The sequence below is a fragment of the Micropterus salmoides genome, unplaced genomic scaffold (assembly GCF_014851395.1).
Source record: "Micropterus salmoides isolate LMB-PRFRI ecotype aquatic unplaced genomic scaffold, ASM1485139v1 Ms_hic_scaffold_22, whole genome shotgun sequence".
NCBI lineage: Eukaryota > Metazoa > Chordata > Actinopteri > Centrarchiformes > Centrarchidae > Micropterus > Micropterus salmoides.
In genome coordinates, this window is record NW_024041373.1 from 6,072,559 (window position 1) to 6,096,895 (window position 24,337).

A 24,337-nucleotide genomic window follows, 5' to 3' on the forward strand; every position below is an offset into this window, starting at 1 on the left:
GCCAGAGAGACAGACAGAGACAGGGGAATCCTGAAACACAAGGAGGGGTTAAAGAAGAGAACACAAAGGAAACTGCAAGGGGCAGTGCATGGTTGTGACCCTGACCTTCCTGTTAGGATGTGTGTGTGTTTGATTGTAGTTTTTGAGTTCTTTTCCCTTTGGGGCGTTTGTGGTGTGCTTGGTGTGTTTTGGTTTTTGTCTGTCTCTCTGTGTTCTGCTTCCTCCCTCATGCTCTGGGGCTGCTGGTGGGCGTGGTTGCCTGAGCTCCAGTTTACGCACCTGAGACTCATCCAGTTAATCAGCACACCAGTGCCTCAGCCTACAATCAACTCACCTTAAAAGACCAGCCCAACCTTCCAGTCCCCGCCGGATCGTTGTACCTCACAGTACGAACACGCCAGCCTGTTGCCCATCCTGAACTATCAGCATCTTGTCTGAACCCTTGCATTAGTATTAACTTGTTTCTCTGTCTCGACTACAGAATACCTGCCCATGCCTGACTCGGATTCCCTCCTGTGCCACGGAAACCCCTGAGCTCTGGAACCAGGACCACATGCCCCTTGGAACAACCACCCATCCCCAAGCCACACCTGTCTCTCCCTTGTGTTAAATAAATCCTCTCACTGCTCATACTCTGGTCTGCGTCTGAGTTTCTGGCCCCGGTCCTGACACTTTGAGCTACAAAGTTTAGGAACCATTTAATTTCTTCTTGACAAACAATACAGCCATTTTAGATTCAGAACCAGCTTAATAAATATACAGAAATTTATCTTGGCACTGGTACACAAATACCATTTGCGCTATATACTACACTGTGCCCATAAGGCACAAAGACATGAGGTCCTCACATGCAGTGCAAAGACACAGTGCAAGACAAAGTTTGGACAGTAGACTATACAGATCACTCTACAAATATACATTCAACAGGCAGCAGAACGACTGTGTGCATTCAAGCAGTGTGTCTCACCGCATGGCGGCAGCTGCAGAGGTGCTGTGACTGGCTGGCGCACTGATCCATCAGATCACCAGGGGCCGAACACAATACATTAGTATGAATGTGAAGTGTTGGTGAGCCACATTCACGTAAATAATAATAATAATAATAGTCTTTATTTGTAGAGCACTTTTCAAAAACAAGTTACAAAGTGCTTTAACAAGTGTAAAGACAATAATACCCACGAGACAATAATACAAAAAACAATACAAGCTAAAAGCATGAAAAACATTGAAGGGCTACATCTGAATTATACTGTATACATGGTTATATTATCATACATTGTCGGGAGAGAGGTTTTTTTTATGTAGTATTTGCCAACAGTTTATGCCAGTTATTTAAACCACTTCATTTGGTAGTAAGCCTAGGGCTGAGCGATATGGCTAAAAACTTTATCGCGATAACAACATTTCATATCATTCGATATCGATAATTATCGCGATAAATGTCAAATCATTATTTCTTTCGAGTTTAAAGGCTGATATTTGCTCCTGAGTGAAAGATGGAGATATCGGAAGGTTAATTGTGTGGTTAAACTTTTCTTTATTGTCAAAACATGACAAAAACTTGATCCCAAACAGTGGATCACTTCACAAATCTGAGGTAGAACATTCAAAACAAAAACCTTTCAACAAATATGATTAGTAAATCTTTTTTTCATTTCCCTTTTCCTCAACAAAATAAATATCTTAATAGAAATATTAAGTGCTAATTCTTTCGTGATTCAAATGAATTGAATCAAACATTTATTAACAATATATTGAACATTTGTTATATTGTTATTGAGGGAAATTATATTGCGATAATTATCATTATTGTTTTATTGCCCAGTCCCAAGTAAACCTGAAAATTAACATGCCCATAATGTCCGTAATTATCCTGCATTGCACAGGAATGCAATTGAACCATGCAGCGGTCTGTAAACTGTGATGTATGTTTACAATGTCTGTATTAATCCTCTTCATCTTTGGATTAATACATATATTATTCCAGTGAGTATTTGGGGAAGCAGGACGGTGTATGTGAAATTGAGTCAAAATAAACTACAGTGCATGTGTTCATGGTAATGAAGGAACATGTCACCCAGTGCAACAGTGTGGTTCCTTTGACTTTGGCACAGCAATATATGTCAGACTTTGGACACACAGACAATACTTGTTAGTAGGACCAATTCATTGGCTTATTTTTCAACACCTGTATGATCACCTCCTCCTGTTTCAAGCAATATTGGACTTCTTTGTAGCGATGTTGACATGTTCCCAAATCTCAACAATTACAGTAACTTGTTACTATTAGTAATGACAACAACGTCATTATAACAACGATATCACATTATCACAACAAAAATAAGACCCAAGCTGCATAACCCAGAATTATCCCATTAATATCCCTAAATTATAAAGCTCAAGAGAAATAGCATGACATCTGGACAAAGCAAATGTTTGTGTCAGATTACCTTGGAGTAATAGGGCAGAAGTTTCGACCAGGTTCAGATCTGCACATGGCCTTGAGCATGTTACTCAATAAGCAACAGCTCCAGTGGAGTTGCTCAATGACCTGTGGTTGTTTTGGGCAGCTCCCATGCAGGATGTGAAGCTGAGCTTTGCTGAGAAGAGAGCAGGAGCTCCAAGAACCTTTTCTAGTGAAACAAAGATTACGAGAAACAGTAGCTAAAATTACTTTAAAATTCCACAGAAGCAAACTATTGCCATGCTTGATAATAACGGTTCTGTCTAAAGCACAAGTAGCCTACCGAATGTGGTCTACAGAACATCCTGGTAGAGTCAGTAGGTTGCAGCCAGTGTTTATGAAAAACAAACAGCATTTAGAGATAAGAATGAGGGACATGATTTAGAGAACTGGAGTCAAAGTGGATATATTCGCTAAAAGTAGAATAAAATTGCAGTTACACACAGTGCTTGACTCCTTTAAGACATCCCATCAAAATCTATAGTTTGTCAAAGAAGATCATTCAACACCACAGAAGCTCTTATACTATGTTTATACCCCTGGAGCAGAGTTCCATGTGTCATAGCTCCCAGACAAAATAAAACATGTCAGCAGCTTGTAAACAACATACAGAGACTTTCAAATCTCTGTATGTTACAAAATATGCACATTAACAAAACAAGTGAACTTCCCACAACCTGGGTGGGTTGTGGTCATATAGCTGGTGCCCAGTCGTGTGATAGCTGAGTGAGTCACTGGGAAACAGAGAGAGGGGCCAGTGTGACAGTTAAGTGGTGGTTCAGCTCCCCCCTACCCCCCGCTTGTCCCAGAAGAGACCCAGGGGCCTGGATGAAAAGCTTCTGGGCTCTATTGTGGTCACCCCTAGCTGATTTCTCTTCTGGGAAAGCCAGCTCAGAAAGATAACCGCAAAACAGCTTTGTTTCTCACTGTCTTGTCTTGATCCCCTCTCATTCTCTTTTTCTTTATGCTGTTTTGCTCCACGCCTTGCAGACACCATGGCAGTAAAGGGACAGAGCTGCTGATGCTTTTCATTGTTCAGGCTGCATGGGATTTTTTGCACTGCATCAGTGTGGTTACAGAACAATAATTAAGAAATTATTAAGTGCATTTTAGATGCACTGACACATTAGCAAGACTTTAAGAATGGCAGTCACTTGGTTATTCAGTTGTTTTAAAGTTGCTGTAATGTTTTTTTTATATTTATAACGGATCAGTTGACTATGAGTTATGTGAAAGGTATCAACGAAGCCACAGACAGTTATGCAAGATATATTTTAGTGTCTTCCTGCTTGTTGTTTTGGTTTTATGGCTCTCAACTGCTTCGGTCCATTCTCACAGCTTTGCTGTTTCCAGCCAAAAAAGCTTTGATAAACCCAGTGTACACACTACCTGCTTAAACAACAGACAGACAAAGTTAACAACTAGCTTGTGAAAATAGTGCATCATCAAAAAAAAAGCTAAAAGCAGAGTGAATATTTGACTTACTGTCAACAAGTGTCCAGAAATATGAATCCAAATAAATGCTAACATTGCTTTTAGTCTGCTGAAATTGTAAATGAGCACCTGCTTGCTACATTCTCCCTTTCAAGTGTATGTTAGCATTATGTTTACAGGTTTACAGCTTGATGTTCATGTAAATGGTTAGAAATGGTAAATAACAACAACAACAACAATGATAATAATAATAAAAATAATAACAACAACAACAATAATAATAATAATAATTGCAGGTTTAAACCACTTTAGTCAATTTGTGTCTCATTTACACTGCTGGCATGGCTTTAAACGGTCTTAGTATGTTTTAACAAGCAAACTATGCTGTATGACGTGTTGTTAGACCAAAAGCAAACAGATCTTAAACCAATTTCCACACTTGAAAGTGGGCCGAAACGCCTGTTGTCACTGCTTCCTCTTGGCTGCATGGTACAAATGAGGACAGCGCACGCAAACAATGCATGCTGTCAGACTCTCCTCAAAAGCATCGATGCTGTTGCGCTTGGTTGTACACATGAAAAGTTATGGAACTAGCTATGTGAACCAGGTAAACTTTCAGACCTCTCCACACCTTGTCAGTCCTTCCTTAATAAGTGTGCATGCTTGTCGGGTTGTCTGTTTCGGAAAGTTACGTTTCCGATGTGTTTCAGATGCTGTTATATGATCCAACAAGCACTTTGCTTGAAGAACACTGAGGCCCATAGTCTTGTTTCAAACTCTGTGATGCACTAGATAAGTGGGGTGTAGCAAAGTTGCAAAGAGGTTTAATTGACATTTAAAAGTCAATTTAACTCATTTTGCTGCATATCAGAAGTGATATCTTTGAATCAACCCAGTCTGGTTAACTACTGATGTAGTGCTTGAAGTGTTTTTTAGGGATTGGGCTATGGGACTGATTTATACTAGATTAGATGTAGTAACTTTACTATGCATTTTTATGTTGTACTTTAGCTGTCTAGTTAACACAACATCAGGCACTGCCCCAAATGTTCTTTCAACATCTACTGGAGAACCTAAAACTCAGTGGATTAGAGCAGCTTATTGATAATTATTACTCATAATTCAATTAATTAAAGAGCGATCAGTATTACCGATGCCAATGGCTCAGGCAGGACCTCGCCATAAGAAAATACAGCTCCACCACATACCCCATAGCTCTACCACAAGGCCTATCTGATCCCATCGCTTGCTGCCTCCATAATAGTACACCAGCCACCACAGAGGCCGTAGCTTCAGCTCAAGGCCCCATAGCTCCTCCGCCACACTGCCACTGCCTGCACAGGGAATGAGGGATTAAATATAATGCTCGCATGTCAAGTCTGCAACGCAAGAGAGGGAGCGAGGAGGAAGGAATTTGTCAGAACTCCATAAACACATACATGGATTCGGCTCCCGATGCCAGCGCTCCGAGCGAGGAGAACTTTCCGGAGGCTTGCTGAGCGACAGGGAGGCAGTGGGTGAGAGTAAGCAGGGCTGCTGAACGAGTCCAGGGTTTACGCAGAGGCCAGCCAAGCAGCAATGATACACAGCGCTGGAGGAGAAGGACACAGGGGAATGGGAAAGAAGAAAAGTGGTGGAAATGAGAGCAGAGAACCAGAACGAAAAGGAAAGAAGAGGACATACTAATGTCCTGCAATCGGAGCTGGATATGTTCAGAATCAAAACATTCCCCTTAAATGTCTGTATCTACATATATACATACAAATAGAAAGAGACCGAGATAAGATCAGGGATGGAGACAGTCATGGAGAAGGAGAAAAGCTAAAAAGAGGGGGGAAAGACAAAGGAATTAACAGGACATGCCCACTGCAATTTTCCAGTGTCTCTGCCAGAGAACAACAACGAAAAAAGAGGTCAGTCCAGATGTCATTCACTGACTGTTCACATGTGGTCCAACTTCTCTGGAGCCGAGGGGTGGAGAGATTGACAAAGAAAAGGGGTGTCAAAGATTAGATCATAAGCAGAACCTGGGCTTCATTTGGCTAGCAGATGTTGGACAGGTGGGGAGTCAGCTTTCCAGGAGTACTGAAGGGGGCAGAGGTCATGAGTTGAAGCTGCCACTTACTGTAACCTGTTCAGAAGCTTTTGTGATAACGACCCATCTGTATCAGATTCAGTCAAAGCTAGAGTTATTGATCAATAAATTTGACAAGTGGCAAGACAAGAAAAGCTGAGAAGTGGCGGAGCTTTGAGCCCCTGTAGCTGCCTCCACTCTTCTGTTCCAGATGATTGTTCGTTTGGCCCTGTTGCTCTTGGCTCAGTCGGTGGAAGAGGAGCAGCCTCCAGGCCTGGCCCTCCTCAGCCCCCTCAGCCACTGGGAGGTGAGCTGGGGTGGGTGTAAAATACTGTCGAGCGGATATATTTCTAAAATGAAATATGGATGTGTGCGCGCGCCTGTCTGTGTACGTGCGCCCGTGCAAGGTTAACTGGAGGTCAGCGCTCACTTTGCAGTCACAGACTTGGCGGCACTCCAATGTCGGAAAAGCAGCAGTAGTGTCTCTTTCCCACTCTCCTGCCCTGTCCCTCTCTCTGTACTCTTCCTCCTCATCCTCTTCTTCTCTGCAGTGTTACTGTAGTTCGTGTGCAGATAACATGCAGGGAGCCATGTGGTGTGGATCTGTGTTGAGCTCTGGGCTTAGCACTGTTGGAGCGGGGAGAAATGTGGGCTCAGAGCACGAGAAGTGAAGGAAATGAAAAGCCTAACTAGTTCACAAGTGAGACAGGAGTCAGATGAGCCCATGCAACAGGAGGAAACTTTTCTCCACACACTGCTGATGACTTCAGAAAAGGGGGCTGTCATGCTTGCCTCACAGGCAGTACTGGTATAGTAAAAATACAAAATAATACTGAGCTTTTAACTTAAAGTAAAGTTCACCGTTTGGGAAATACACTCATTTGCTTTCTCGCTGATAGATGAGGAGATCTGTACTCTCATGTCTGTAAGCTAAACCTGGGGCTTTGGGAATTAGTTCAATCTATATTCCACTTGAACATCAAATTGTGGCACCAATGATTGAAGCTTATTTTCCTGGGTATTATTTACATGGCGGCAAGCTTGCACAACTACTGCTGTGGCATATGCGTGGTTTTCGCCACATAATGTTTTCACCGAAGCACCTGCCTGTCGTCACAGCCCTTCACCATAGCGGCAGCAGCCGTATTTCAAAAAATGCTTTGCCTTTTTGGGGAAGACTCTTGCAGGTGGGTGGTTTTCAGGGCAGTTGCAGCTCATGGACTCCCCTCTTCTGTTCAGCCATGACACTTGACCTGTAATGGTCTAGAGCTTATGGGAAATATTGGTGTTCGTCAAAGGCCGCTAAAAAACAGAAATATCAGTGTTTGTGCTAAGATAAGCTAGAAGGCTGCTGGCTAGAGGTTCATATTTAGCAGGCAGACATAGAGAGTATCAACATTCTCATCTAACTCTCTGCAAGAAAGGAAATAAGTGTATTTCCCAACATGTCAAACTACTGCTTTAATAACCACAGCATTTGGCATTCATGAACTTTGTTTCTGCACCAAAACATTGTGCACTTTCTCACACACTAAAACAAAAAGCATGGAGAGTACATTGCATGTGAGACCACTTATGTGGAACCAGGTTATTTAAGCGTGTTGGATGAGTGTGTCTTACAAAAAAAGCACTGTATGTTTGTGTGAACCCTCATTATCAAATCACATAAAAACACAAAATAACGTTCTTGGCAAGGAGTTACAAAAAAACCCTTTTATCTTGATGGCAGTATGATAGTTCTCACCCTTGATGTGTCTTTTGAGTCTGCTGCCAACAACAACTGCTTATTGCAGCCCAATGTGCCAACCACAGATAGAGCAGTGTGTACAGTGGAGGCCAGCACACTGGGCTGATAAGGAGGCGTCTCAGACCGAGCTGACTGGGCCCACAATGAAATGAAATCTGGAGGGTTTGGCCTGCTGATAAACTGACAAGACCTTCATCATGTGCACTTTCATCCTCCTCCTCTCATCAGTGACCCACATCCAACTCTAGATTCCACAGCTTGCAGAGTTATTGCTTGGTTTCTATTCTGGTTTTGCCAGAGGGTTTAGGAGACTTGAGGGTATGTTTTGAGACATGAGTCTACTTTAGTAAGTTTATGAGTTTGTTACCCAGTTTTGTTGGTTTCTTGTCCTCTGTTTGAGCCCACAGAAAGTTTCCTGCCCTGTATGGTAGCTTACACTCACCCTCCTCCCCGGTGAGCGTCAATTATTCATAAGCCTTGGGTAGCTAACTTGAAACCGATAACCCACATGCTATTTATACTTCATTTGAAATGAACAAATACTTAACTGTGAAGTTCCAGGCAGCTTGATCGTGTCTGTCTGCATAGCTGCTGCTGGGCTCGGCGAAGGGGGTTGGACTGAGGGTAAGGTTGAGCGGGCTGGTTGGGAGGAGTGCGGGGTCATCCGTCTTCTATTTTTTGTATCCTGTTAGTTACTGAGGGAAAGGATCAGTTTGTCCATCAGAAAAATCAAATAATCTAAAATAAACTTCATTTGTAGACAGAAATTAGGAAAAAAGGAAGGAAGGAATGTTTTTTAAATATCAGTTAATTTTAGTACTTTTACACATTTGTAGTTAGTGTGCTTAGCTGCTACAGCTCTCACACTTTTGTTCTCTTCGCTCTTTATTATTATTATTATTATTATTTATTCCGCCATTTTTTGGCATCTAACTAGTCCTGTTCCGTTTGTCCTAGAAACTTGGTTCCAACTTCAAATTGTACATCTTCCTCATGAGATGGGTGCTATTACCTGTGTTGCTGATATCTGTAATGGTTGATTTTATATTAATATTTTTATGCATTTTAAAATGAATGGTTTCCTATGGGACTCCTCTTCCAACCTAGCAGGGGCGGAGCTAGATTCCCATAATGCATGGCAGTGAAGAAAGTTTTGCTAAAATTTGCTAATAAGTCTCCTATTTGTTTGAAATACAAAACAAATACTTTATGATTTATGTATTTGTTAAATGTGTCTGCTTAGAAAATAGTGTTTTTTGTTGGTAATTGTCATTCTTGTGGCGGTTTACTATTGAAACCAGGAGTGAAGTGCCTGTTTCATTTGATAAGAACAGCTGCATTGATAAATAAATAAAGAGACAGTCCTCAGAGTAATACTTCTTATGCCAGACAGTGATTTGAATCACAGCTTGCAAATTTATAGCGTAGTTTGAACTTGATGCTAACAAAATGTTGGGTCCTTACTGATTTTCAGTGGTTACTTTCAAAATTCTATGTTGTCAGTCCTTCTAAATGCAATCATTGTTAACATGATATTAAGTCTTTCACAGCACAATTCTTTGGCTGTGATGGCGCAATAGATAAGATGCCTTTGGTGTGAGAGACCCGGGTTCAATCCCCCACTGGGACCCATCCACCATTGTGTCTCTGAGTAAGACACTTAACCCCTCGTTGCTCCAGAGGCGTGCGATCTCTGACTTGTATAGCAATTGTAAGTCGCTTTGGATAAAAGCATCAGGTAAATGTATGTTCATTTATTTTATTCTTCAACAGTGGAGTAGCCATCACAGAAAATATGTTTATAAGCAAAACATGCCTTTTAGGAGCCATTTTTTGTCAGAAGAAGACATGATTGACAAAGAAACTTGAAAGCCTTCCCTTCACAGTGTATCTGAGTAGTCCGGTGGTGGAGGTCTCGCTCTTGCTCCTGATCCAGAGATTGATGGACGAAAAGGGGGCCAAACTTAACACACGTTTGCTGAACAAGTGTGCAGCAAATCATTAGTGAGTCTCTTAGCTGATGGAGCCGCACATTGCACCGACAGCTGTATCCCACCGTCATCCCATCATCCTCTGGGTCAGCACCTTACAGGTTAGCCATGGGGGTTTATCCATTTAAAAGCTAGAAGCTGCCCACTGGTGAAGCCATTTTTTCCCCCAGATTGAGAGCCTGTTCTTTCTGGTAGGTTTCGTAGTGAGATCAGCAATCCAGGTGATATTCCAATCAATGTATAAAAATCACTGCACATTCATTTTTAGTCTGATAGCTTCAGTTTATAAGCCTCATAGCTTCCAAGGCACAAATCAGGCCTTCAGCATGTTTTACGTTTCAGTTTTACCCGCACAATGAGTGCGCTTGTGTGTTTTAAGTATGTTGTATTGTGTCATATTTGATTTCTGTTATATTGCTTTTTAAAAAGAATCAGTCATTAAAATTATGATTTAAGTTTGATCCTATCAACCCTCTGTAAACACACTGGTACGGTTCAGAAAAACACATTTGGTATGTACTGAATGCTAAGCCTGTGGTTTCAGTGATCCACATCCATTGTCTCTTGAACATTAACTGAAATCAAACACCCACATGTCACCCTAACTCTGACCAAATCCCACCCAGGCTCACTGCTAGGACACTGTAAAGAGTGTACTGCAGTGTGATAGAGGGAAAAAAAACACGTACTCATCATTGTATCATGGGCCAGTGTGGATTACACTTAACAGTTTTATTTGGAATATTAAGACAATGAAGCATAAGCCAAGCACCAAGAGTGACAGCTACAAGTGTCGCATCATACGGCTCTTAAAAATGAACAGGTTATACTGGAAAACGACTTTTTTTTTCTCCTTGAATGGTGAAGCAGATACAGACGACAGACAGTTAAGTGTGAACATGATTATGCCATTTACAGGCTCCAAATCCTACCTGATAGCAAAAGAAATAAAAGACAAAAAAAAAAGAAGCGAGGAAAAGCAGAAGTAAATAGAATAGCGATATTCGTCTGATGACAGCTTGGTCAGCCTGTGGCAGTGGCTGCAGCCCAGGATTTAAAGGGCTCTTGTGATTGGTCAGAACGAATAAGGCAGTCTGGGAACACAGCGCTGCTGCAGAATGACAACCATTAGTTCCCATCATTGTCAAGTCCTGTTGCCTCGGCACCCACATCCACACAGCAACCAATGTGCACATACAGCATTAAAGTGACAGGATTGCAACCATTGTTACACTACACTCCATTGCATATTAGGGAGAAGTAATAATGAAAAATAATTCTTTCATACATCTTTTTCTGTTTGCATATAGCACTTACCCAGCTTTCTCAAATATATAATGGGAACATTAAAAAAAATTGCTTAAAATATCTTCTTTTTTTTTGTCCTCTAAGAGCTGAAACCACCAGTTGTACCGAGTCCAATATCTAGGGGTGTTGCTGTGGTTTAATGGGACAGCTAGCGACACAACCAGCCTGTCTCTCATCCAGACCAGACCCAGTGGTTTCTTACCACAAACGAGGCTCTCATAGTGCAGCTAAATAGTGTCACACTAATGACAATATAAGGTCAAAATAGTTCACTTCACGGCGTTTTCTTTTTCTAAAGAACATAATTTATACGTAAACACCCGTCTTTGCTTTCCATTTTGGGGGGGGGTGGGGTGGGGGCAACACAGAAATGTGGTGCTGGCTAAATGTGGTCCATGTTTACACATCACTGGCTTAGGATGGGGTGGTGGGAGGGTGTGGATGTGTCAATACCTGGGATAGTGCAGGTGTCAGAAGAAGTGTGACAGCAAGAGTGTGCACATGTATGTATTCTAGGCAGTCAATGCACCACAGAAGAATAAAACATCTTTTCATCAGGCTCCTATTACATAACTCCATCATTCATCATACATACAAGGTTGTACTTCCTACTAGATCTACGGGTTATATGGCAAACATGTGCTACGGTTAATGTCAGATATTTCCCATGGGGAAAACTGGGTTGAGAGGGTCCCGGGACTCTCCTTGCAATGGGCCTGCCTGAGAATATGGGGAGAGGGACGGGAGCAGAGAGGCATATGTTCATAGGAGTCACTGTCATCACCCCTCACAGTCGAGTCCACTCTGCATCCCCTCCACTGGAACCCTCCGCGTGGCTCTGTCCATACACTAATGCACACCCACACAACACACACAAGACTGCAGCATGGTGAATACAACTCCATCAACACAGCTTACAATGCCTGAATATAACTGAAATATTTCAGGACCGCTGGCTTTTTCTAAACACTCACACAAGTCTCACCATCTTGAGCTAAAACGCAAACAGCGCTGTCCAGAAATATTTGGACAGTTGTGCATTTTCAGTTGTTCTGGCTCTGTAGTGCAGCATAATGGTAATGACTATAAGATTAAAGTGCTAACACTCAGCTTTTAGTATGATGTATAGAATTGGCAAACAATGATCTTTAACATACAAACAAGGCTACCAATGAGGACCGAGTCACGTCAGACCTCAGTCCAAATGAGGATGGTTCTCCTGCTAAAGACCAAAACAAGCAAGAATAAAAATGACAACAGTTACAAACCTTACCACAAAGTGGCTGCTCATGTATGTGTCAGAATTCAGTAGTGACTAATTGCAAAAGCTGTTCAACCAAATACTAAATATGATGACTTACATTTGTTAAAGGTTATTCAATTTCTAAAAGCTGTACAATTCCTACCATGTATACCAAATATGGATACAAAGTTGTCACTAAGCCCAACGTAGTCATTTTAAAAACCAGGATGCTGGAATAAAGAGCCACTACAACAAAAAACATCACTGTCCTAATACTTAGGCTGCACTGTAGAACACAAATACACAATTAAAGTGCTATTTACTTCAACAGATCCCTAGCCCTCTCTGTGAGCACGCCGTTGCCACAACAGGAAGCCAGGGCTCTCAGTGAGCCAGCTCCATCTCTCCTCCCCCTGCTCCCTAATGTTAACTTCAGCCTGACATCGTCCTAACGGGGTTGGATAGAGAGCAGAGGGCAGGACAAACGGGCCTTAGTTCACTCTACACCACAGTCACCTTGACATCAGCACAGTGATGTTAGGGATGTGGCCAGATGGTGAGAGCGCAGTTGGATATAATAACAAAAAAGGCCTCCCTCAGCCACACAGCAGCCATAAGGCAACACAGAGCAGCCCTTTTAGTACCCAGTTAATTTATATCCCAACATGGTAAAATTAGCCTGTGATTAGTGCCTGCAAGTCGGGTGGGGCACTGTAAGGAGTGGTACTCTATTGCTAGGCAGTAGCATGATGGACAGGTGACAGTGAGCAAGATAGTATGTGTGGGTTTTCAAATAGATATACATGTCATCTCTCTCTGACTTTGTGGATCCTGAATCCTGAAACACTGAAGTGTGCATACAGGGAACTCATACGTCAACCCCGCTTAACACTCACTCCTGGCACTCGAACACATATAAGTGATTAACATGCGGTATTCAAGCTTTCTGAGAACAAAGTGCGGGTCAGTGGAAAATGTTTGGGACCTTTATGTGAGGAAATGTATAAATTCTGATTAATTCACAAGCCAGGGGAGAGAGTAAAAGGAGTTATTGGAAATATCAACTCTTATACCTACACCAATTATCTTTTACCACCTGCATAAAAATTGTTGTCAGCCTGACAAGTGAAAATACGATAATGGTTTGACAGAGAGGTGTTCAGTGCTGAATGACAGATTTCAGGGTGTAGGTGTGGGCCTGACAGTGCCAGGTTCTCCCCTATGGATATACTAACAAAAAAGAGTAGTCCAACATACTGTAGTACGGAACCAACTTTCACTTGTTTGTAAATCTGAAATCTAATTTAGATTAATTTTAAACAGCATTGAACACATTCATAAGCTTCAGCCTACAAGTTATTACACATAGCTGTGTGTAAGAGCTTTGGTCACAGACTCAGATATTCAGGGGCAAAGAAACACGACATTTGTTCATGATTCATCCTCACGGATGAGAACTACAATAACCTTTAACATATGTGCAGGCTGTTCAGACACATGATAAACACAAACTAAACAGATTAACCTTTCCAGTGATCATCAGCTCACAAGTGTTTCAGTTTTATTATTTTGTTTTACAAATTACCTGTGGGGGGTTTCATCTACAGCTAATTACATTCACATTAGAAATTGTTTTCTATAAATGCCTTAAGGGAGCCACGGCTTGTCTCCACCAATCTCATCCTCCCACAGTCATTTGCTCACATGTTCTATTAAAAGTCCAACTAATTACATTTCTAAAAGAGCTAAGTAATGTGTATTTACTACTAATTGAGAGTTAGAGCAAACAGCGTTGCTTATGAATTAAACACTGTTGCTGATGGCTAGTATAATCAGAATGTTGGACTATTCAGATCGAAATGCTCACAGTGAAGGGTTAACCTTCATGCTCTCATTAGGATGTGTATGTCAAGTTGCAGACTAGAAGCAACATGTGAGGGCTGGACATAACTTGCACTGAAATGTTACAGTAGGGCTGGCATTGGACCCACTAACCTAATACTACCACCATACAGGCCATAATGTGGCAAGAGACTAATGCATGCATTAGTGAGTGAGAACAGATGTAACTAATGTACAAGTTATTTCAATAATCTGTCATAGCTTAACCAAAATAGCACCACTAACATTTTATTGTTACAAAATCTTTGACGTGCACCATAATTGAGCTTAGAGCACCTCTTCATTATTATCATTTTAAATATTATTATTATTATTCTCTTCAGTCTCATTTCATGGCATCAGTGAGGACTGTGTTGAAGCATTTGCTGCTCCAGGTTTGGACTACAACGCAACTGATTATGGAACACAATAAATGGTTCTCTAAAAAAGGCACATAGGTTACACTTATTTTCTCTTCACAATGACAACACAACATAAATGACTGGCTAGCCAGCAGTGTTTATGTCCCAAGTCACACAACTAAAATCATTTAGATAACATCTCTTAAAGATCTTCTAACTTCTCGAGAGTAGAATGTTGCCTGCACTCAATGTTTTAATTAGGACTATAAATGCAACCGGGCAACGAGGGCATTTGTTGGGGTTGAGACCTTATAGTAATATCTTATAAAAGCAGGGGACATCAAATCCTCAGAAAAGACTGTCACCTCTTTCCGTTGGTAACACAGTTCATAAAAACAGCTCAACACATTTTAAAACATTTCATAAAAGAAATATAAATTATTGAGGAAAAGAGTACTGCCATCTTATCATGGGAGTTGTAACTGTAGTTCACAATTCTGTCTTATTGAGTCTATTTGTTGAAGTATCATGTGATGTTAGCCATCCTCCTCATTTATGATCTATATGGTGTCTTCCATGAAACAGCCCATTCACAAACAAGCCTCACAAGTATGAGCAGATCATCTCGAGTCATGGTTAAAGGGACACTGGCATTTTGAACTGTCACCATTTGTCTTCACCTACCACTTGTCACATGTACCCTCAAGCCTTGACTTGTCAGCATTCCTTACTGTAACCAGTAAAGTGCAAAGCCATCTGCACCAATGTCACAAGTGTCTGGTAAAGAAAAATAATGAACTAGGATACACATGGTCATAAAAGGTTTCTGTATGCCAGATGCCACCAAAAGGTGGTAACTGAAAGAAGCAGGTGTAAACAATATAAAGCCATAACACAATTCCATAAAGACACCAGACTGCTCAAATGTTACTCTAGGAGCTACATTTCGTACAAGAAGAAATTAAATGTGTGCATATATGCACAATAGTGTGCACAGAGCTGAAATGCCTGTGGCCAGCAAAGAACTAACGCACTGCTTTGACAACTGTAACACTGGAAAGAATCGTCAGAATATTTCCTTAGAATCTGTCCCTCCTGTTTTGAAAGCAATTCTGCACTGTTGGAATAAAGTTGAGCTTGCTCACAAAATCATTCGCCATTACTGCTAGAGTTTCTAAAAAACAACTATAGCTCTTCATTTCCCTGATGTGCTGTCCTGAACTGTATGGACCCCTCTCAGAATCTGCCCCATCTCTGGCTTAGCTGATGTGTGCAAAGAGATGGCAAAGGATGTGCCTTATGCAGCTCTATCCATAGGACAAGCTCTGACTGCAAAATACAAATAGCACCTCCAGGTGCCCTCTCAACCTACACACACCTTAAACCCCTTGGGTAGGTGCTCCACTAGGTGCTTTGACAAATTAAGGAAAAAAAAAAAAAAATATAGAAAGCACAAAGTGAACTGTACAACATAGCCATGTGGGCCTAAACAGCAATTTGGGATGATTAAGGAAGGCATGCGGACAGGTCTACAGGCAAGGTGATGTCGTGGGATCAGGCAGACATTTAGCACAAATCAGGAAAGAAAAGACACAAAGCACTGATATTTGTGCCTTCCCTCCATGTCAAACCAACCTGCTCAACACAAAAACATGTGCTTGCCATACAGCGTTATACTGAATATAATCATATGTATTTTCTGTGATGTAAGTAATAACTAAAACAAAGATTAGAATGAATCTTGTGTAGCTTGTTACATTTAAATTCCATCCCACACCAGAAAGAGAGCCATGTCAGTATAGCCTCTTTATTGGCTAATGAAGAATTTGTCAAGTTCTGTAATCCTCCTGCAGTGTGTGTACAGGCAATGGAGAAGCCCACCCTATTTGACCTTGAGTGGCGGTTCCCTCTCCAGCCAGCGAACTCGTACTTTCTGTTTATAGTGATACTCCTTGAGGAAGTCCTGCAGGGCAGGGGGAAGCGGCAGAGAGCCTATACCATCGTAAGTGGTCCAGCGGCAGATGGCGGCCCGTGCCAGGTGCTGCAGGCCAAAGGGAAAGGTCCGATGGAGAGGTGTTGTAAGCAGCGGTTCAAAAAACATGCAGGCGCTGGGGTCCTTGTAGTGCTCCAGCAGTCCTGTGACGGTGGAAGAGTGGAAAACACAAGGGTCATGAGCGTCAAAGCTGAAGTTGTGGTTCCATTGCTCGATGCGGGCGTGCAGTGAGCGGTTGTAACGGCGGAAGCTAACGGAGAAGAGGTAGTCCTCTTGGGCTGAGTCACGCAGCAGGAAGGTGCCCTCTGGGCGTCCATCCAGCAAAGCCTCAGCCTCGTAGCGGTCCATCACGCCCCAGTAGCAGGGCAGAGCTGTGATCTGCAACAGGTCCGGTACCAGGCAGTGGATGTAGTCTATCTGGGTGTGAACCTTCCAGGGCCCAGGTTGCTGCCGGCTCAGGTGACCTTCCCCAGAAGCGTGCCTCTGCTTGGGCCTCCTAGCCTGCAGACAGAGGGTGGTCGAATCCTCCTCAGAGTCACAGTCCTGGGCTGACACTGCAGCCCCCAACACCTGCCCACAGGCACCTGATGATCCAGCACCCACTGAGTTGCCAGTCCCTGAGGCCCGGCCTTCCCCAGAGGCCTCTCCCATGCCAGGAGCCATCTTTGGTCCCAGTTTGTAGAGAGAGGAGCCTGGCACTGAGGCCTCTAGGGTGTGGATCTGTGCATTAGGCGGTGGGTCCACACCTTCCTCAATGCTAAGTCTGCGGCGTTCACGCAGACGTTCCTCCTCATCCTCAGGCGAGGGGTGGGCTGGGTCAAAGGCATCCAGAAGGGCAGTGGAGGAATGCGGGCTGACCGGTGCTGTGTGTTGCTTGATCAAGTGCCACTTGTGAGCAAGGTCTGAACCTGGTGGGAAGGGGCAAGTCTCCAGCATGAGCTCTGTCAGGTGAATCTTACGTTTGGAGGTTACAGGGTTCTTAGATGAGCGAGTGTGTCTGCGAGGGGGCAGGGGTAAGCACAGCCCTACTGTATCACTTAGCCGCTGGCGCAAAGACCGAGCATTCAGACTGCGTCCTCCAGATACAGAGTCGCTCATGTCCTGGATGGAGCACACTCCATAACGTCTGTCCCTACGGTTCCCACTTCCCCGTATGCGCCCAGACCGCCTATCTGCTTCCAGAGAGCTCTGGGTTTTGGTGGAACATGAGTGTTTTTTCTTGCCCCCCCATGGAGCATGACGAGAATAGGAGTCTCTCCGGGCCATGGGAACCCCCCCTGAACCCTCCCGCACATCCTCAGTGTCCTTGTCGATAGTGATCTCTACAATCTGAGGGATGTCTGACACACAGTTATGATGGCGCCGTCCTGCTGTTGCCATTGGCACTGGCAGGAGGCTCCGTGATGGACTGGAGGATCCTGATGCCTGTGCCTCACCTGAGCTGCCACCTTGGCCAAGATCCACCACACAGTGGACGGCATCGGCCTCAACCCTGTTTTCACTGGGTGCTGAACTGTTGTTGTGAAAGAGTGTCTGACATTTGTTCTTCAGGTTGCTCCACATGTTGCACACTTTCTTCATCAATAGGAGCCCCTGGGACCTGAAGATAACAGGAGATAAAACTGAAGTCACAGATGGAGAAATCTCACAACAGTAATGGCAACTACATTTAACACTGAGGTACAAGCTACATAAAGAATGCCCAACATTTGAATTCCCCAGACTACTGTGTATCTAGTAATTAGACATGGTGAGAGTATAATGGGGCCAAAGTGTCTGAGAGGTGGGTGAGCTTGAGAAGTTGGAAGAGCAGAGTTAGGAGTTGCCAGGCAGACGTGCAGGGACACAAGGCCACAGCTATAAATGAACCCAGGATCTGCTCACAGCTGATCTGCTGCTATGTACTGTATTACAGAGCCAGTCTAGACCTGACCAAAAACTTTCCCTGTAACAGCAGCAGACAGGGCACATGCACATGCACACACATGACGTTGATTTATCACTACTAGACTATTTGACAGGGATTTGGAAGTTGTAGCACGAACCTAAGTTCAATCTATGCAAACTTTACAGTGAGCAAAGTCACCACTGGTAGGTGGCCTGCAAAAACACAAAACCTTGAAGAATTTCATTACGCAGCACTTCCTTCCACTGTTTCTTGACTTTTATTTTAATTATTATGTTTGATTATGAAGTACGTAGATTTGCATAACGTGCATCTGCAGGTCCGATCTAAGCAGGTATTCCACTTTCTTTCTTTTTTTTAAAACTCGCCTATGACATTCTAACATTTGGGAAAATTTTAGAGACCAAACAATTTTGCTTTTTGTTTTTTTTACAGCTTCGATGCACTAACATTTGAAGCAAAAGCATCCCAGAGTTTTTGCAACGACCCAGCACTTATTTACTTTATGTCCCCACATAAGCAAGATCTATTAGGATTGTCAACACAAGGAACTACGTTTCTTTTAGTAGTAGTCATTTAAAATTGTTTTTCTAAATATTTCTTTATCACCCCCATGTTAAAAGTAATGTCTGCGCTGCTGTTGTGGTAACATTATGTTACGCCACACATCATCTCACATTTTTTATTTTTTCTGTTTACTTTGACAGACATATTTGAATGAGAAAGTGGCTTAATTAGTAGTTTTTATTATTATTACTATGTGCAACATGTTTTTCTTTTTCAGGATAATGGTTGAATAAAATATTGAAATATTAATGAGACAAGTTTTGATATTTATTTTGAAAAAATTATATTAAACAGTAATAAAAAACATCTTTAGAATAATCGATAATTAGCTACTTTAATAAGCAGCATGAAAGCATTGACCACTAAACACTGACTTTATCCATAAGTAAAAGCTGCAAGCAGCATATCATACAATACTGACATTATCAAACACTCCAATTAGGAAAGTTTAAATTTAAACCCAAACCCTGTTAGCTTAGTATATCGCACATGCAATACATGCTAACAGCTACCAAGGATGTTAGGCCCTCTGCAGCTAGTCTCCCTTATTCCCTCCCAATTATTTTCTTTACCATCTATTTGTGGGCTAAAAACACCCAACTACCAGGCATCATGTCGACCTGCATGTAGAGTGAAGTTTGTCTCTTAATATTGACAAGACATTATGGATTTGCACAGTCAACTGTGATAGACAAGGGTTCTGTGATGCACAGGAAAGCAGACTGGTCTTCAGCACATGACTGATTAAGTTGACTTGCTGAGGGCAGTTCCAAAGCATCCATATCAAACTCATGACGTCAGCGTCATCCCCCTTTACTGACGTGCTTTGTACTAAAAAAAAGAAAAGAAAAAAAGACGTCTCTCCACTTGACATTATCATTAGATGTTTGCGATACATCTGCCAACAACTACTTCTGTTATTCTTATATAACTTGCATTTGTTTATTACTTATTTATATATTTCTACATCTATTTATGGCAACTGTATATCTGTCTGCGTGTACCACCTTAACACCAAATAAAATTCCTTGTATGTGTAAAACACTACTTGGGAATAAAGCTCCTTCTGATTCTGATACAATAGCCATAAGGACTCAGCCTTGATGCCCGGTATGTGCTCTACCAGGTGAGCTACAGGTTGCCCCAATAAGACATGATTTCTACACCTGCTATTTAACACCAAATGCCAATTCAGCAGACTAAGTATTAAGAATAATTTCCCTGATGCCTTCATCATTGTAACATATGTATGCAGCAAAGTTGATTACCATTAAAAACTATGTTTGGTTCAAATTACAATCACTAAACTTGCTTTCAAATGATTTGATTCAAAGCTGTGTTTAAAACTTCATCTCTGTTAAACAAAATCACACACGCACACACTTCTTAACAAGTTTAGTGCTGCTAGCTGTGACACAGAGTTATTTTGCAACTATTTGATATTCATACTTTCTCCTATAATATGGCTACATTCAAATACCATGATCATTCATAAGCATAAAAAATACCAGAGGAATGTACTTATATTTGAAACGTTAGTAATTTTAGAGTGCAAGTATTGCTGTTGGTATTGCTTGTAGTGTTGCAGTGACAGTATGCCGATTCTTATCTCCTGTCTACAACATCAAGCAAAAATACGTTAACAAAAATGGCGTGCTGTTACAGATATTTTATAATAAAACTTGCATGACATTAATCAATTTATCATTGTTTTTATTATTGTGTTAGTTACAATAATGAAATGGGCTAAATTAAATAATTTAATTTAAATACCAAAATGAATGACATGATGCAGTCACTCAAGATTTCTATTCCTGCTTCCACACATTCTTATTCCACATGTGGTCTTTTTATTTACCTTCTGATATGACCAGGGTTATGTGTTTTCAATGAAAGAATGGGAGCACATTCACATTGTCAAATGTAAATCACTTTACACTGTGACCCCTAGATGATAAGTAAGTGTGGGATATTGAGCAATAGTAAAAGCAGTAGTCACTATAAACTTGTTAGATAAAGCCCTGCAGGTAATGGGAGCTGACACCAGTTAAGGCGAACTCAAACACGTCATCAATGTAAGCAACACCTTTTATTGTACCATTCCTATTGTATGGAAAACCACTGGCACTGTGCCCATAGCACAGGCTCAGATTATGGTTTCCCACGTTATGGCAAGTACTGTATGGAACTCAGCTGTCCTAGGGATGCACAAATAATGTTGTGCCAACTGAGAACATCTTGATTAAGCTGTTAACTAAAAGTGCAACAATTAGAGAATTGTAAATTTTTAAGCAGTTCAGTCCACAACTGTTTATTACTTCAATAAGACAGTCTGAGTGATGATTTAAATTTATCAAAACATATTCTTATAATGCTGCCCCAATGCACTTCACCACATCTGAATATAATACCGATACCGACCTGCTAAATCTGCTAAACTAAAACAAAAGCAGTGCATCTCTTCTTATAATACCACATACATATTAAGTGCAGTGCAATTATTTAAGTATAATTTCAGTATGTTAGCTCAAAAGCATACAAACTGTCTTTAAAATTCTTTGGGCTCGAACTACTTAACTTAAGACAGGCAAGCAAAGGAGCAATATGGCTCAAGAAATGTACTTGAACTGACTTGTTGAGCCAGTTTGATTTTAGATAACAAAACAGGCAAAGAACTGCCCCGCATTTGTCAAAGTTGTACAAGCACAACCTAAATTTGGCAGCATCTGTCTCGATTCTGTAATTGTATGACCAACATATGGCCGTCTTCCCTCCAAGACAAACTGGAATTGTGAGGCTAATGTTTTATCAGCTTCATCTTGAGAGGCTGGATTTTCCATCCGGGTTGGTGTGTTTTATCCCTCAGCAAAAATACAATGAAATGTTCCAGTGACAAAGACACAAGGAAAAGGGGTCAGGATCTCCAAAATGTTAATTGTGGCTATAATTAAAATACACCTAAAACTTTACTGTTGCCACAAGTTAACAAACCCATTAAGTATAAGCAACAATGAAGGTCCAATAATGAACCATGACAATAGGCATATCTGAATTATTACAAATGTGAGGGAATGACTACTGACAACCCAAAACTCTGCTACAATGTTAGTTAGCTAATCTGCCCTGTGTCCTCATTAGCATGGTTCAATTCTTATCAGACTTCTAAAACTTTTGGCAACGCTAAGTTTAGTAGTAATCAGACATTTTGCAGCAAAGCACGAAAATTTAACATTCAAACATGTAGTGACAAGTTATAATTAAATTTAATTCTTACTCTTATGATTTATGAAACATAACCTAGAATTTAAGTTTTATCTACTTTTAGTCTACAGCAAGGCACACAGATTTTTTCCAAGTATTAGTGCTGATCGGCCAATCCAAGATAAATTTTTTAAACAATGGCCTCCAATATAATTCAGACTCTCACCATTGATAACAATGGCCACACAAATTGTGTGATCCAGTCCACAACCATTTAAAGCTGCCCTGAATCAGAACTATTCTAGTAGTTCTGCTCTCTAGCAGCCCAACACACCCATTCTCCTGGGATCATACTGATCTAAGAGACGGCTGGAGAGAAGACAAGATTAAGGGAGGAGGCCATCACTGCTCAGACCAGAGTTAATGAGATATTTGCAGTGTCTTGCATTCTGAAAGATATGTGGGATGGCAGAAAGCCACACACGGTCTGTAAATGATGGATAAATCACACTGATTCTTCCTATCTTTTAACAAATATTAAAACTTTGAAATAGAAGGATTGATTTGGCAAATAAAAAAAAATCTGTTTTTTTCCCACCCAACCACAAAAAGGTGCAGGTGTGTATTTTTGGCTATGAATAAACCTTTCAAAACAGAGGCAGAATAGGCACAGTAAAACATATTCCTGCAACTTGATACTGAATTGTTGTTCAGCAGTTCATCAGTGTTTAATTATTCTGCCACTGTTTAGCTCTGCTAGTTGTTTGTGCTCACTAATTAACATTCAAGTCAGACAGAAGAATAAGTAACTAACAGTCAAGTCAAATTAACTGCAGAAACGTACCTCAACTTGTATTGTAAGACAAACGCTCTGTAGAGTTCATGTTAACTATTTTACCTTAAGTTATCCCAAAAATACTAAACTGTTTTAGCTGAATATGATCTTGTTAGACAGATTAACGTGGACAGTAAAGTGTAGTTTACTAACGTTAGCTAACGTTACCATGACACATTACAGGTATGTTTTACCACTCACATAAATAGAAGACACACTACAACTACAGACATATAACGTTATTATTGCTGATGTATAGAAATGGTTGGAAGGCCTTTATGTTTCTGGAGGCCCCACTTTTCCCTGGAGCCAAGTTAGCGGATTTGCTAACACGTTAACCTTACACCGCTAAATGCAGCTACAGCCACGAAAGTAAGGTTAGCCAAGTTGGCTTGGTGACTTCAGTCAAATTTACATTATTTTCCAGAAAAATATTTGAAACTGCGTTCTGTTGGCTGACAACCGATTTAGCTTACATGCACACCGCTTAGCTAACAAGCGGTTCTGGCTTACGAGTTAAAAATGTCAGAAATGCTAACTGTTAGCATTCCCTAGAGTGGGAGTTTCTAGCATTTTAGTTAGCTTTGGCTAGCCAGCCAGCTAGCGGGGTTAGCGTGTTAGCTAGAGAAAAATCGACACAAAAATTGCACAAATAAAAAGTGGTGCTGTGTGGTTTCAAGATGCGGAGTAGTCAAATGTGAAGTGTTTGACAAGTACATTAATGGGTTGTTTTTCGTATTCATATCTTACCCTTGTGCCTTCTGAAATCCCTATTCAAAAGCTCTCTTTGTCTGCAAAAAATGGCTATTACGAGGAGTCAGGCATACATCCCCCTTGCGGACCACGGTGTCGGATGAAAGCACTAAAGGTAACGTTACTTGAATACTTGATGGTATCATCCCGAATACTTGAAAAATAATCAGTTAAATACTAATCAAAATTATTTAAAAGGCTAAATTATTCTTTAAGTTCCGCGAAAGCCCGTTCTTCATCATGGTGGGGGTCTTCTTTTCGGCCGTGGTCGCTGCTGCTTCTAGCAGCCAATATGACAGCGGTCTCACTAGACACAGAGCCGGAGAGGCGGACGGTGTTCAACGTGAGGGAAACCGACTGGCAGCGGCTCAGTCCAATGGAGGAAAGGGACAAGACGGCTATTTCCGACGCAGCACGCGGATAGGGAATGCCCCGGAGCTGGTTCCGCGTGATGGGCGCCTCGTGTCACCAATGAACGGAGAGAGGAGGATGAGGCTTTCCACTGGCAGCTACTTGGAAACGTGGAGAGGTGAAGTGATGCTGGTGGTGTTGCTCAGGCCAGGCCGGACCAGTGACTC

At 41.6% G+C, this 24,337-nt stretch overlaps 1 protein-coding gene across 1 annotated transcript; it reads right to left on the reverse strand.

Annotated features, from left to right (window-relative positions):
* Positions 1 to 10,405: 10,405 nt before the first annotated feature.
* On the reverse strand, positions 10,406 to 24,249 carry socs5b (suppressor of cytokine signaling 5b). Its single transcript, XM_038737087.1, has 2 exons — positions 23,757 to 24,249; positions 10,406 to 18,097 (listed from the first exon to the last, which is right to left on the reverse strand). Exon 2 carries the CDS (start codon positions 18,076 to 18,078, stop codon positions 16,387 to 16,389), a length of 1,692 nt encoding a protein of 563 aa, XP_038593015.1. The 5' UTR covers positions 18,079 to 18,097; positions 23,757 to 24,249; the 3' UTR covers positions 10,406 to 16,386.
* Positions 24,250 to 24,337: the final 88 nt, after the last annotated feature.

Coding starts and splice junctions, on each gene's coding strand:
- socs5b (XM_038737087.1), bottom strand. CDS start 18,078: ATGAAGAAAGTGTGCAACATGTGGAGCAACCTGAAGAACAAATGTCAG.